At 34.9% G+C, this 15,192-nt stretch overlaps 1 protein-coding gene across 2 annotated transcripts; it reads right to left on the reverse strand.

Annotated features, from left to right (window-relative positions):
- Positions 1–54: 54 nt before the first annotated feature.
- On the reverse strand, positions 55–14,968 carry LOC114875414. 2 transcript variants are annotated; one of them, XM_029185659.2, is made up of 5 exons: positions 14,221–14,968; positions 8,038–13,621; positions 3,812–7,752; positions 3,508–3,747; positions 55–3,167 (listed from the first exon to the last, which is right to left on the reverse strand). In XM_029185659.2, the coding sequence occupies exons 2-5, from the start codon at positions 13,535–13,537 to the stop codon at positions 3,114–3,116; spliced, it is 9,735 nt and encodes a 3,244-aa protein (XP_029041492.2). In that variant the 5' UTR covers positions 13,538–13,621; positions 14,221–14,968; the 3' UTR covers positions 55–3,113. The 2 variants fall into 2 exon arrangements, with proteins under 2 accessions (XP_029041492.2, XP_046142552.1); XM_046286596.1 differs by lacking the exon at positions 14,221–14,968 and adding an exon at positions 13,857–14,185.
- Positions 14,969–15,192: the final 224 nt, after the last annotated feature.

The raw sequence follows: 15,192 nt of genomic DNA on the forward strand, positions 1-15,192 counted from the left end.
AAACGCTAATTAAAAATGACTGAAAATAAGGATGTAGAATGAAAAACACTGGTATAAGTGTTCATTATCAATATTTATTATTTCTTTAATACGTTAACTAGAATTTTGCATACACTTCTGTAGCCTAAGTACAATAACAGAAAATAATCTATCGGTTCGTACAATTCTTATTTCTATCAATAAAATTTCTTATTCTAATTTATGGAATGGTTCTAGTGTTTAGACGTGTAACATTTTTATAATATTCTCAGCCATCAAACGATTCATAAATTGTAATTCAGATTTAAATTATTATTAGATTATTATTAAATATTGTTTATAAATTGAAATAATTATTGCTAATTATAGTTGAAATTATTTAAAGTTGCATACGATTTTCTTGTAAGAATTAATTTGTGAGAAATATTGAGATTAAAAAAATGCCACAGATCTAAATCACTCTTGTATCTTATTATAATGTATGTCACACACTTGTTCTATATTACTCACACACTGTGTATAAAACTAGCAGAACTATATGTATATATAAATCATCTATTTGATTTAGAATTGCACATCTAATAACCATTTCAAAAATTAATAGTTTTTGTGGAATGATTAGTTGTAAATGTTGTAAAAATATAATTGCACTTATTCTGTTACATAGATTTGCATCTTTTGAATGATGCCACTACTTGATTTGTATTTAATGTGCATTATCATGATTGAATTACTTAAAAAAAAAAAAAAAAATACAATTGCAAAAGAAAGTTTGACATTTAAAATGTTGCAGTACAAAATTTTATACTGCATACATTGATGATAAAATTTGACTAACAATGTTCTGCAAATAAAACTTTGTAATTATTCGCATTGCAAAAATAGGTAAAAATGTCTCCATCTATAAAATCTGAATTATAAACTGATTCTTAATTTGAACGAAACAATATTTAATTTCTCTTCTTCAACTAGAAATATTTAGATCAGTGCAATCTTATATTAGTTAATATTAATGGAAGTCAACAATTGAATTAAAAAAAAAATCATTGTTTATATAAATCAAATATAAACTAAGTGTAATTTGATTTTTCAAGAATATTCCGGTCTAAATTTGTACAACAAATAATTTGAATTTGAATGAAAGAATTCAAATATTTAAAAAATAATCAATTATAATATTGAATGATAAAATATTATAGTAATTTCTTTTTGTAACTGATTTACATGGATATTCCATACCCATAATTAATATATTTCAAAAAAGTTTTTTAATTCTTAGATTTTTTGAAACACAGCACACATGTCACCAAACAGATACAATTTTGCATCACATAATTATCAATATTTATAAAAAGATTTCAGATTTCTGTTTCTTTACACAATGTACACGTGATGTATAATGTTCATATTCATATGTTATATGTGCATAAGTGTTATTATGCATATTTGAACTTCAGATGCGTATAAATTCCTTAAAATTTAGGCACATAGAACACACAATGATATCATAAAATATGTGCATAACAGAGCTTCAATCATGAGAACATTCATTCCTTGTATATAATATCATTACATTATATAAATAAGAAAGTTCAAAGAATCCATCATCTGAAGTAGTTCTTATATTAAAATTACAATAAAAGCGGTAATAAACAATCATACGTTTTTATTTATATTCTCATAACTGTAGCATACGTTATGCATATACTATACAAGAACATTAGAAATACACACAAGAGTGTAGTGTGTATGGGTACAATTCTATTCAATCTTGTATGATGTATAATAACACGATACGACAAATACTGTTAGGTGTATTTTAAGGCACTCGTGCGAATAAAATATGAAACAGTTAAAACAAACTTATTAAACAAAATATTAAGTGGAATAACAATTGATAGACTTATTGTATATATATATATATTCTTTATCTTCCTTATTTAGTTAAATTTTAACATAAAACTAGCCTTTTTCTGTAAAGTGACTTCTACTGTCTTTTCATTCTTTGGAATGTAAACCAGGAAAGCAAAATTATAAAGCGATTGTCAATATAGTCTGTTAACCCTGTATTAGTATAACACCTGTTTTCTTTTTAGCCTCTTAATAAGGAATACACTTATTCCATTCTTTTCTATAGCCAGGAACTCATTCTTTAAGGACTTTTCCCACTCCCAGTGCATGTATATTAATATAATCATAATAAGAAAACAGTTATAACATTTAAAACAATTAAAAACTTTGATATTGTATGAACAGTAACTCATTAGGCATACATATTTAAATAGTTTGAATCAAACATAAACGTATAACAGGGGAGTGAACAGGTATCGCTGTACACTTTATAAATTTTTCTATAAACTATGAGATGTTATTGCTTGTAAGAAATATGGTCATAAAGTAAACTGAAGGTGCATACTTGCGTAACATCTCATAGTTCATTTATTTCATTTTTTAACATATAGTATAGATACTTATCATTTCGACTACCCCTGTTTAAAATATATAACTTTATACAAATGTAACTGTATATACTTCTAGGTCTGTTTAACATTGCAAGAGTACATATTTTTTTAAAACAAGAATAATAAATATACATATGATTCTAGATATTTATATGTATATAATATGTATATATATAGGTGTATATATTTATACATTGTATATATAAGTCTTTTCACGATATAAATAAAAATTTGTAACGAGCACATTAATTTACTCTATTACTCATATTTTCATTTGTACAAATAAAAGACTGTGTAGTCCTCGAAAACTATAAATAATCTAACATGTACGTTTTTTTTTTTTTTTGCTAAAATCTTTGGCTAAATATACAACTACTTATAATATTCTTTTTTTTTCAAGTAACTTTTAACAATTAACATCAATCAACAAAGCTTCTACGCAAAGTTCATGGATGTTAATTTTTTTTTAATAATAATTGTACAACGGCAATATTATTACCAAACAGCAATAATTAATAGTAATCATGTACAATTTGATTGAGATTAGAAGTGTCACTTACTTGTTTATTATTACAGTACTTGTTTAAAGGTACTCACATCGTTTGTTCCAGTATAGGTGATCACAGGAAATGCGTATATGTAACCAAAATAATTTTCTAAAACTCGTTATTATCAATCTTTTGTTTTCAAATTCTGTTGTGTGTATTCTACACATTTTGCGATATCCTGAAAAAATATTATCAGTAAAATAGGGTTACATAATGTGCTTACAAATTAAACGATTAGTGCAGGGGTGGACAATTGTTTTGGCTCGGGGGCCACTTTGTGGAAGCGGAGGGTTGCACCTTTTAAAATGATTGCATTCATTAGTTAACTTTGCATTTCAGAAAGGTATAAATTGTACCATAAAAAGCAATAAATCTAAATTAAATAAAATAGTGGCAGTTTTGTTGGATTTTTCTGACTGCCTTGGCGGGCCAGAAAAAATTCTTAGCGGGCCGCTATTTGCCCACCCCTGGATTAGTGTGTAGAGTGCAATTAAGAAATTATAAATGTATAGTTATACCTGAACAGCGATTTGTAACGGCGTTAATTCCCCTATAGAACAATCATTTCGAATGACGTTTGCTGGTAAAAGTCTTGGACAAGGTTTACCAGTGAAAAGAATAAAAAGTGCATGAATGCTTTTACGTTGTGTTAGTTCCATGTACCGATGTTGATATCCAGCTAAGTGCCGTCGGTGTCGTGATGCTGTGGGAAACCATCTTTCACATAAGTTGCAGTATCTTTTATGTTTTATTGTTGCCTGCAATAAATAACGATAAATATTTGTATCGTATTTACTCAATTGAACAAGCGTGTTTTTCTACCTTTTCATGATAAGCTAATTCCGTTATAATATCAGCAATGGTCATTTCACAATCCTTGTAAGAATGTTCCTTGCTCTCCTCAATTTTCTCAATAGGAGTTATCACTTTGTTCTCTATACTTTTCTCGCTCACTGCAGCATTATCAACCTCTTCTTGATTTGTTATAACAGGCGGAGATCTAGAACTATCTCTATCCGAACTGGAATCAAAATTCAAAGAAAATTCTGGTACCAATAATGGCATATTATCTTCCTTTATCTTTGCATCGTTAGAACCGTCATCTTTTTGACATTGAAGAGGTTTTTGACATTCAGATTTCTCTCCATGAAGATCTTTCACATCACCTGCATTGCCTGGTTCATCGGCTAATTTAGAAACATCTGCTTCTGTACTTACAGATATTTCATTCGCTGAAGTTTCATCAATTTTCTTAGAAGCTTTTAACGAAATTGTAGTTGACTCAGGTACATTGGTGTATCCACACGTAGAGGCTGTAGGACTTTCATTTTGTGAATTCACTGAAGCGGTCTCTTTCTCCATGGAGAGGTGCTTATTCTGTTTTAAGTATTCTTTCTTTTCCAAAATTATAGACTTTCTATGTATCGTTACATTATCATTACCGTCATTACAGTCTGCATCCTCAGATTTATGTGATTCATCAAAACCCTTAAAATCAAAACTTAAACCTTGCTTCTTCTCTGCGACAGTTTTAGGCCTTGACTTCCTGTTTTCCAAATCTTGGTTCTCAGGTCGAGCCAGACATTTCTTTAACGCTTCCTTGGCGGCTAGCACTTCTTTAACCAACAGGTCGTTGCAATAAAAATAATCACTCGACGTATTCTCTGAACTCTGTTCAGTTTGCTTGAACATATCCCGATTAAAAGTATTTCCTGAAGAACGTTGAAATTCGCTGAAGTATATTTTCGTTGATTTTTCGTTAGCACATTTACCCCTGGAATGCGACGCGTGATCATTAAACACATCAGAATGTTGCATATTATTATCCATAAGTTCCAATTCAAGTTCTAACTGAGTTGGCATAGCATCACCTATGTGCAATCTATCAATGTTCTCAAATTCAAAATTTTTGTCTGTTTCACCATCACAGCTGTCCGGTGATGCTGGTAAAATTTCAATGGTGGTTTGACTTTCATCAGAAGACTCGACTTTGATAATGGAATTGTCATTAGTGTCATAATTATACGATTGTGCATTATCAGATTCTAAGAATTTGTTTTCTATGGAAGGTGTGCTTTCCTCAGTCGTAAAGTCTGAGAATTCGCTCCTTATAGTCATCAGATCATTATATTCATCCATAAGAAGATTTCTGAACGAGTCCCTCAACATATTCTCTGATGTAATTTCATCCGCTTCATTTTCATTTTCACTATTTAGATAAGGATCTATTCGTTTACTCTGAGAGAATAATTTCTTTTTACTTTTCCTCTTTAGACCTATGTTTTCACTGTCAATTGATTTAAGACCAGCTACCCTGTTATCCATATCCATTTTTGAGTAATCAAAGTCTGATAGCCTTCTTTGTTTACACTTAACAGGAGATAAATTCGACGCTGAATTAGACCTAGATAATTTAACTTTGTTACCCTGGCTTGAATCCCTGTTGTCAGTATCATTTGTATTACTATCCGTAATGCGAGTTGGCGTGTTGAATATATTCCTCAGCGTGATCTTTGATTGCTTCAAATCTTTTACAATGTGATCCAGAAGCTCCAGTCTTTGCAGTTTCACCTTTGGTTGCCACTTCGAGGTTTCAGCAATCGAGGCCTTTTTACCTTTGCTGATTTCACACTTGAACTCAGTCCCTATTTGCGTTCTTTTGATTATAACTTTAGGAATCTTTTCGATGATGTACTGGGGGAATTTTTTTCTCAGTTCATCATCGTTCGTAGTGATATTGTCGTACTTCACAGAATGCTTTGTATCTTCCTCCCTAGTTTTCTTGCTTTTCTTTGGCGTTACTTTCGAACCGTTCGAATCATTTTCCTTCGTTCGATCTGGCGACTTCTCTTCGTCTTGTCTCTTTAACCTAAGTTTTGGTATCTTTTCAGATTCTGCATCACTAGTCACTGATTCGTGAAATACATTTTCTTCGTCGTCTGAATCAATAGCATCCGTCTCCGAGGTATCTTCTGTTTCAAATTTTGACACTGAAGCGTGTGCCTTCGTGTCTTGAGTCTTAAGCTTTTTGATCTTCACCTTTGGAACACTTTTCTTGGATAAAGCTTTGCGTTTCAAGTAGAGCTTTAAGTCCTTGGAGGATATATCTTCCAATTTTATCTTCACTTTTGGTACCTTGCTCGTGTAGTCATTGTACTTTAACGTGTACTGTTCCGAGTCGCTGTTATTTATGCTAACGTCGTTATCCTCTGAAGAATGGGTTCTCTCGAATTTCCCTTTTTCCAACAGCTCTACGGTAGGAGTTGCTGAACGAGATCTGTTCTTTACGATTATCATTTTTGGAATCTTAGGACGTGTTTCAGACAGCAACTTGTCAGACTCTAAGCAATTCGACAGAGACTCTGATTTTGGATTTAAAGCGTCGGTTTTCTTAATGATTAGCTTTGGTATTGCTTTCACGTCCATATTGCTTTCTGACGAATGATTGGAGCTATCATCAGGATTGAAAAATGACGAATGATCTGGTTTTCCATTATCTTCATCCTCCTTTGTTCTATCTATATTATTTTCAGAATTTTTGATAGTGCAATACTCGTTCAAAACAGGCACCTCTTTTTCTACCGAAGAATTTCGACTTGAATTATGCACAGAAATATTCTGCAATTCCTCAAGACGAGTTTCGTTATAACGATCCTTCAAATCATCAATTATCACTTGTTCCTCTATTGGAGTTTCATTTACATTAGATAAAGTAATTTGCATTTCTTCTGTATTAGATGAAACTAAACTTTCAGGGGCATTATCTTCTTCATTGTAAACTGTTTCTTTAGAAAAATCCATTAGCGTTAATTCTTCATTATCCAATTGTTCAGGAATGATGATTGTATCTTTTTGATTTTCAACAGTTTCAAGCAAAGTGTATTCAGAATTATTTTGTTGATCAGTCGTAGCATCAATCTGAGATTCAGATTTCTTTCGGTCTTCTGAATTCTCATTTTCAGCTTCTTTTGGAGAATTACTATCGTTTTCATCTACCAAGGATTCAGTACTTTTTTTAATTTCTTCGTTTAAAGATTCTTCGCGTTCTTTGATCAGAGTGACTATCTCTTCGGTAAGATGGACATTCGCTTCCTTGCATTCTAAAACATTTTCCTCGCATACCACTGAGTTCTCCTCGTCTACTTTGTCTTTAATATTCTCAGACGATTCTTCAGCTATTTCGTTAGACACGTTGATATATTTTTCAGATTCCAGAGATTCTTGCGAGACCTGCTCAACTACGTTATCAGAATCCGCATGGAATTCTGAAAGTTCTTTTACCGAAGAACAATCCATCACGTCTGTTTCTAATTCTAATGATTCAGACGGCTTAGCTTGCAAGTTTCTGCAAATTTCAATCTGTATATTTTTGCTGTCATCTGCAGGTAAAACCTGATCATCCAACACTTTTGTATCCCCATCGGTTTCCTCTTTTTCTTTATCAATATCTGTTGCGTTCTTTTCCTCTTCGACAGTACTCGAAACGGACGTTTGCTTATTTTCAATGAACAAAGAAACTTCATTGAGCGACTTTACAGGTGAAGATCCATCTGCAGTATTTATACTTTCTTCCCCGTTACCAGAAATAATTGAATCTTTAGATTTATCATGTTGCTCGATACGTTCTTCATCCAAATTTTCACTCTCATTTGATTCCAATTTCTCTGGCGGTAGATCACACGATTTATTCAACACTGAACATTCATCTAGATTAGATTTAATATTCTCATTTTCTTGATCTTCCGTCACTGTCACTGAAGTACCTGTTGGCATAAGAATAAGATTATTATTGACATTATTACTATGATCCTGACCAGTGGCGGCTCGTAGGTAAAATTAGTGGCGGTGTTGCTCTAGAAAATTTTTAGTCTTTGTTTTAAAAAACCGGCACTGCGGGAGCGACAGTGTTCTCTTTCATGTGTTGACATTAAGCTTAAGAATGATATATTGTACAAAGAAAGAATTAAAGAAAAAAGAACTCATTATATTAAATGCAGTTCCACAGTACCTATACGCGAGCCGCTACTGATCCTGACAATTCACATTACCTTTATCATCATCAGGCGACTGAACAGCCTCTCTGTCTTTTAAACTCGTATCTTTATCTTTCCTTAAACAAGCATCAGACGTAGCATCCTCTTTCTCCTTACACTCCAGATCCAAAGCATCAATGGTAACATGGTTTCCAGGTGACTTAGAGGATTCAATCTTAGTTTCATGACTTCTTTTGCTAGCCTCAGCAACGCGACTCTTATTACAATTCACAATCTCCTCGTCCGAGTCGCTACTACTATACATCCTGTCCATTTTATAATGATCCAACCAGTCAGCATTATTATTCTTAATGCTATGCACGTAATCCTTGTACTTTGTCTGACCTCTTCCATAAAACTCGTCAGAGTAATTTCTTTTCCTATCATAAAGATACTTAGTATTTTTGAATTCGTGTTTCTTTCGCTCGTTGAAAGGATGATGCCGTTTCCTCTTGTACAATTTCCGGAACTTTGAACCGTAATAGTTGTTCCATGTTTCCGCGTAATGCGACTTCTTCCCGGAGAAACAAGCCTCTCGTCTGCGTGCCTCCATCATAAGCTCGTGGTACGTGAACCTTCGATTAGGACTGTAGGATATCTTGCCATCTTTGGTAGTGTATACAGGAACTGTGTTCAAGTCCTCCATTTTATCTATGCTCGAGAAAATAGGATTCGCGTAGCCGCTGCTACTTTGAAACACGTCGCAGTCTTCGAAAATCTGATCGATCTTTGGCTTCTTCCATTTACCCGGGTAATCGTCGTCCAACTCGTCCACATGGGAGTACTTCTTGTAGTCGAAATTCAAATCTATAGCGTTCAGGGAGCTGAGCGATTTCGCATTTACCTCGGGGCTATTATCTGGCAGTTTCTTCGCATTCTTGCTGGCCATTTCTTTTTCCTCGTGTCTCTTCAACACATCCGTCGCTGTCGAAGTGTCCACGTGACTCGTGGTAGCTGGTTTTTGTACTTTCATCGTCTCCAAGCTCCTACTACTATTATCCTTCTCTCTGTCACCAACCTCCAACTTACTCTTCGCCTTAATTTTATTATTTGCATCGACTATGGCAGTATTAGATATTGCACAGTTTAACTTAACCGTGTCCATATCGTCGACGGGACAAACAGTACCCTCGACCGACGTATCTTTACAAGATGCATTGTTATGCGAGGATTTACTGTCTGAAGTTAGAACGCACGTTTCTTCGTTCGTTCCCATTGACGATCTTCTACGTTTTTTCAAATTGGTACCGGCATTCGTATCTGTAGCAGAGGTAGAAGGTACCTCAGCAGAATCTACATCCTTCTCAGCTGCTCTGTGAGCTTTATCAATCGTTTTCGAATCGTTTTCTTGTTCTTTGGCGTGTAATCGACATTGGCAGTCTAACGCGTTGCTCGTGTAAGCAGGTGGTTCATCAATTTCATACAAATCTCCGTCGTCGTACAACAACCGTTTGTTCTGCTCCTGTCCCTTTGAATTTTGATCCTTGCAGGATACATTTATCTCAATCTTAATCCCTTCTAAGGAATCCTTCATCTGTTCTTGTCCCTTCTCCTCCAGGATCAACTCTTTCCCTATGTCGCTGTCTTTGATCTTCAAGTTCACGTTCGCCACTTGAATCCCAAAGTCAGCGTTCTTACGGAAGCTTTTTGAACAGGCGTGCCCTGTCGTCTCCTCTCGCGCGTCCAGCTTTTTCGCGCTCAGATTTAATACGGATAAAAGCTCGTTTGTCTTGTTTCTAGGATGAGACGAGTTCTCGTCGTTCTTCGAAGACTTTTCCTCTATAGTTTTATGGGAATGATGTTTGGATTTATCTTGAGCTTGATGCAGCTTTTCTTTCTTCCTTCTATACTCCTTCAACATACGTATCTCCTCCGCGGTATACTTAACATCCCCGTCGACGGGTTTCAGATCTTTCTGCAGTAATTCGGATTTTCTTGAACTTTGGAACTGTACGCTATCGTGCTCTTTGGTATCGTTGCTTGTCCTCGTTTGCGGTTCTGCCGACTTATCGCCGGAAGTCCTGTCTGTGCTGCGGGCTGATCGCTTATCGCTTAAACTAACGTTATCCTTTATCACAGCAACGGAATAATGCTTGTATTGAGAAGTTATATGGCACAGAGAATTCTCCTCGTTATGGGAGGAGGTCGCATCGTCAAACCTTCTCGTCTCAGAACTCTTTGATTGCCTCGAATGATCCGTATCCTTTTTTGAAACTGAACTTCTCTCTGAATGTTTGTTCACGCCTTTATCTTCCAAGTCCATCGTCTCCTTCGCTCTTTTCCTGGGGCACAGATCAATTTTAGAGTGACTGGTGCTGGTGGATACGCTTGAAGTTTTTACTTTCTTCTTTCTAGGCACACGCGTTTCGTCGTCAGACTCTGTTGGACTTAAATTCGCATTGGTACCAGTGGAGACAACACTGGTGCTTTTTACCTTAGAATTACCTGCAGAAAAATCAAAATTATCAAGAGTTACCTCTTGCTCGTTAGCTTTGTAACTATTTTCCTTCCGGAATTTCAATTCCAGGGTACCAAGAGATTCATTTTTCGATTTCTCCTCGCTGTTCAGTTGAGTAAAACTGATTACAGGACTGTTATGCATCACCTCTATGAGGTGTGTGGATATAGACAAGTCCTCCATGTGCTCTGAAGATTCCTCGGTGTCGGAATGAGTGGGGGTGTTCAGCGTAGTAGAGATCGGTGTGCACTCTGATGTTGGTAGATCTGGTAGACTAATATCATCATGATTATGAGACTCTTCGCTTGCGAAGCTGTTCTGTTTTTTCAAGTCCATATTGCTCTTGGTTGATGTCGATAACCCCCTCAACTCTTGATTGTTTATGGAGACAGTAGCGGTTTGAACGTGATCAGAATCCTCGATATTCGTGGTTTTAGTTACGTCGTTAAGAGATCCCTCGTAGCTGGTAGACAATACATCAGTTTCGTTCTTATCTTGCTGATCGGTGTCCTCCAGGTTCATCGCCTCCGTTTCACTGTTGCTCGTTTCCTTGAAGAACGATATCGTCTTTTGTTTCTCCAATGTTTGTATAACTTGTTCGTTACACGTGCCTAGAATGTTACTTATTTCTAAATTATCCACTATGTGTATCGTGGGTATCTCGTCAGGACCGTTGCTTATACAGTGTATGATACTGCCAGGTTTCACTACACCTTCTCTGATCGTACGTTTAGACGTTTTGGCGATTTCGGTGCTGTCAGTCGGCGAATAGGATATTGTCAAACAATCTTGGGCCGCGATCACGTTCGTTTCGCCTTCTTTCACGGTGTCCAAGCCTGTTTCGTTTGAGCAATAGTTGGTCCTTTTCTGTACCTGTGCCTCTGTACCCTGCGCTGTTTTCGGTGAGAGATCCACATTTTCATAACTTACCACAACGACCGGTGTTGTTTCACTTAAGGCAGCGTCTTGCAAGTTCGACGTCGACGCATCTTCGTCGTCGGTTTCATCCCAGTTGGCTAAAAACTGTCGGACGTCAAGCTCTGGTTTATTGGCAAATTCTTTCGAAGCTTTCTGCTGCTGCATCATCGCTGTTTCGTTACTTTTAACTGGATTTAACGTATTAAAATTATCACTCTCGCTCGTTTGTACTTTTAATTGGTTCTGATTGAAATCCTTGTATATAGAGAATTGATTTTGCTTCTGAAACGTCTCTACACACGGTGATGGAATATGCTCGTTCTGCGAAGGGATTATTAACTGTTCTGGCTGTTGCGCTTGCTGACATTTCTCATTGGCAATAGCAATGGTCTGTTCCTTAGTTTGTTTCTCTATGTTCTCTGATGGTTGTTCAATGTTTGGCGCATGATGTACTTTAGGAAATCCTTCTGGGATGTAACTATTTATTAGCAAACCATTCTGATCAAACTGCAAGTTAATCGGTGTTACCGAAGCATTAACTGCTGTTGTAACGCGTGACGCCTGTTGAACAGGATTTTGGTAACTAGTTGATTGTTGTAGTTTCAATATTTCTCTGTACCTAAGAACACATTCTTTGTATTTCGGGTGAGACTGATAACCAGGTATCCTACTTAATTCTCTCAGGTGATTTTCCATTGAATACTTTTGAATTGCAATTTTATGTTGATACATTTGATGCTGAGAAGGAGAACTATGCATAAACGTGCTAGGCATTCTATTTACAATTGCAGCACTATCAGTAGTTTCTTGACACTCGTGGTTCATTTCCGTTGTAATATTTCGTGGAAATTGTGTATTAAAATAAGGATTCTGAGGGGATGATGCCATATTGGCATTAACATTTAATGTAGGCACTCCTTTAGGTAGCATATTTCCATTTTGATATTGAAACTGTTTGTTGTTGAATTTTTGTTGATTAATAAAATTTTGTTCCTGATGTTTAAGCATTCCCGAATTCGAAATATTCATGTTATTTGTCTTTGGATGCTCTTTCATGGGATAATTATATTTTTTATGTTCCGTTGAATAATTATAATTTTGCACAGGATAATTATGAAACATTCCAGAAGATGCTGGATAATTTCTATGTACTAAATGATCCTTATGGTATTTGTAATCGGTATAGTTTCTTCTATGATCTATGGCAGGTGCATTAGATAATACAGGTCCCATTACTTCTTTACCTTCTGGATTATCTTTCCTAAAGTTACAATTATTTCCGAAATGTCGGTTCTCCATTTGGCAGCCAGACGGATGCACATTATCTCTGAATGATGTATTATTTTGATAAGGTCCAAACTTTTCCCATTGTTGATAATTAATATTAGGATCTGAATTACAACACGCTCCCTTACAAGACATAAACGAAGAAGGTCCAGGTTTACCAGAAGATACCGAACCAATGTTAGCGTTTCTTGGTCCCAAATTTCCAGATCCTGCTCCTGATCCAGGTCCTGGTACAGGTCCGTGCCTAGGACCAGGTCCAAACATAGGATTAGGACCAGTTCCATTTCCAGAATTAGTTCCAGAATTAGATCCTGGCCCAGAATTAGTTCTTGATCCAAACCCAGAGCCTGGTCCAGGTCCAGATGATGAATTTAAATTACAGCTTGGCCCATTTAAATTACAGCTTGGCCCACTTAAATGACCAATAGGCCCGTTAAAAGGCACCTGATTAGTTCTATATCCTATATCGTCATTTATAGCTCCAACTGTAGCATTTCTATGATCCACAGAAGCATTTATGTTGTCTAACATAGGATTCCTTGTACTTGTTGAACCATAGTGGCCAATACAGTTTTGCATTTGCACCATCGATGCAAGAGGACTGCTGTTTGGAATATTAGGACCATTTGAGACATTGTTGTAGGACTGATAGTTCCTTGGATTAAAGTTAGCGTCATTCTGATGCTTATTAAGACCATCTGAACTAAGACTAAGGGCATTCAATGTAGGATGGTTAACACCAGGAATGAATGCCAAGTGACCAGAATTCACATTTTGAGTAGGAGGTGCAACTTCATTTGTTTGAGAAGTATTATATTGGTGCCAATCTGGCATATTTCCACTGTAGTTCATTGTACATTGTTTGAGTACAAATTGGTAATATTTATCTCATTCACTTCATTCATAAAAATAATGCACTAGAGGCAGGAACAGAACCTGTGGAAAAATGAAACATTTATTGCAACACAGTTGTAATAATAACATTTTCATTATAAACTCTTACACTGTTGCAGGAAAAATATTATTATATTTGTTTAACATCATGTTCAAAGCACCAATTAATAAAAAATGACCTAGATAATTGAGTAAAAATAATATTTATATACATGATTATCCCCTTTCGAAATTATGCTCCAATTTTCAGAACTGTAAAAAAATGTTCTACTCAGACCTGCATAACAGTTGCCAACAGCAGATTCTATTGTATGTATAGCAAATGTTCCTTTAAAATACAAATTTTCTTCTTTCGTTTCATGGAAAGTTATTGTTCCTTTTCAAATGATTTGGTCGAAAATATATATTCTTTATACGATACACCTGTCATCATAAATGCACCTCACTAAACAGACCTTGAAGGTGCAAAGGTTGACAAAGTTCACATATTTTAAGGGAAAACTTGCGTTAATATTTAATTTCACGTTCTGCGATCGAAAATATAAGTAAACATGAACAATCACAATTGTCAAAAGCGCAGATTTTTGTTCTTTAATTTATCTATCGAATGTGAATCGAAAAAAATTCGAACTAAGGCTTACCTGCACGTTAATGCAATTCTCAATACACACGCCATATTGGACACGACTACTACACAGATATCACGCGTCTTCTGGAACCAGGTAGCTTAGCTACGTTACAATATAATCTGTATCGATCACGCTTTTTAAGTTTCTTACAGAAAAATTTAAATATCCAAAAGCTCGTTTTAATGTTATACAAACATTACTTGATATAAATTCGCGTTCTGCATATTCGACGCATAACTGCTTTATAATGCATTTAACTGCCTCTGACGACAATTTTTCATAAATTCAGAAAATTATGCGATTAGCGTCGCATAAACATGAAATGGATCATTGCTGTCACTCGAATAGATGCGTTTGTTGAATTAAGATAATACTACTGTAAGGAATACCAATTACCATAACACTACACAATCTTATAATAAACTACATATTTATATTTCAAAATACTGTGTAGTGTGATTATTGTAAATGTTATCTTAAATTTAATGCTATCTTTACATCAAAGAAGTCTTCATTTGCAATTTCATATTTCCCATAAAAGCGTGCGAGTCAATTGATATATTCATAAAACTTTTAATTGCAAATGAAAGTTCATTCTGATTAAATGAAAAGGTTTCATACTGATTTGAAAGTATTTCTTAGTGATTTAATAATTTATTTATTCTTTACATATGCTGTGCATATGCATATTCAGATGGTTAATTTTAAAAAAGGAATAACATTATTAATCGTTAATGTGCCCTTGTAGGTAAAATAATGATTGTGCCCTATTAATAAGTCAATATAGATATATAAGTTACTTTAAGTTTATACTATAATGTATATTTTGTTGAGAAATTGTATTAATTAATGATAACAATGAGTATCATTGTATTCAAACAAAATAACAAATAAAAATCATTTTGCTGTTCCAAGTTGCCTACACTGCACTGGTTATACATGTGTATATTCCGTGCTCTCCTTATACATATGTATCAATGACTA

The sequence above is a fragment of the Osmia bicornis genome, chromosome 7 (genome assembly GCF_907164935.1).
Source record: "Osmia bicornis bicornis chromosome 7, iOsmBic2.1, whole genome shotgun sequence".
Lineage (NCBI taxonomy): Eukaryota > Metazoa > Arthropoda > Insecta > Hymenoptera > Megachilidae > Osmia > Osmia bicornis.

Excerpts from the sequence above, each read along its gene's own strand:
- LOC114875414 (XM_029185659.2), bottom strand. The coding sequence starts at position 13,537 with ATGAACTACAGTGGAAATATGCCAGATTGGCACCAATATAATACTTCT. Across the intron at positions 7,753-8,037 it reads GTCGCCTGATGATGATAAAG|GTACTTCAGTGACAGTGACG; the intron begins GTAATGTGAATT and ends TTATGCCAACAG. Across the intron at positions 3,168-3,507 it reads CGTTACAAATCGCTGTTCAG|GATATCGCAAAATGTGTAGA; the intron begins GTATAACTATAC and ends ATATTTTTTCAG.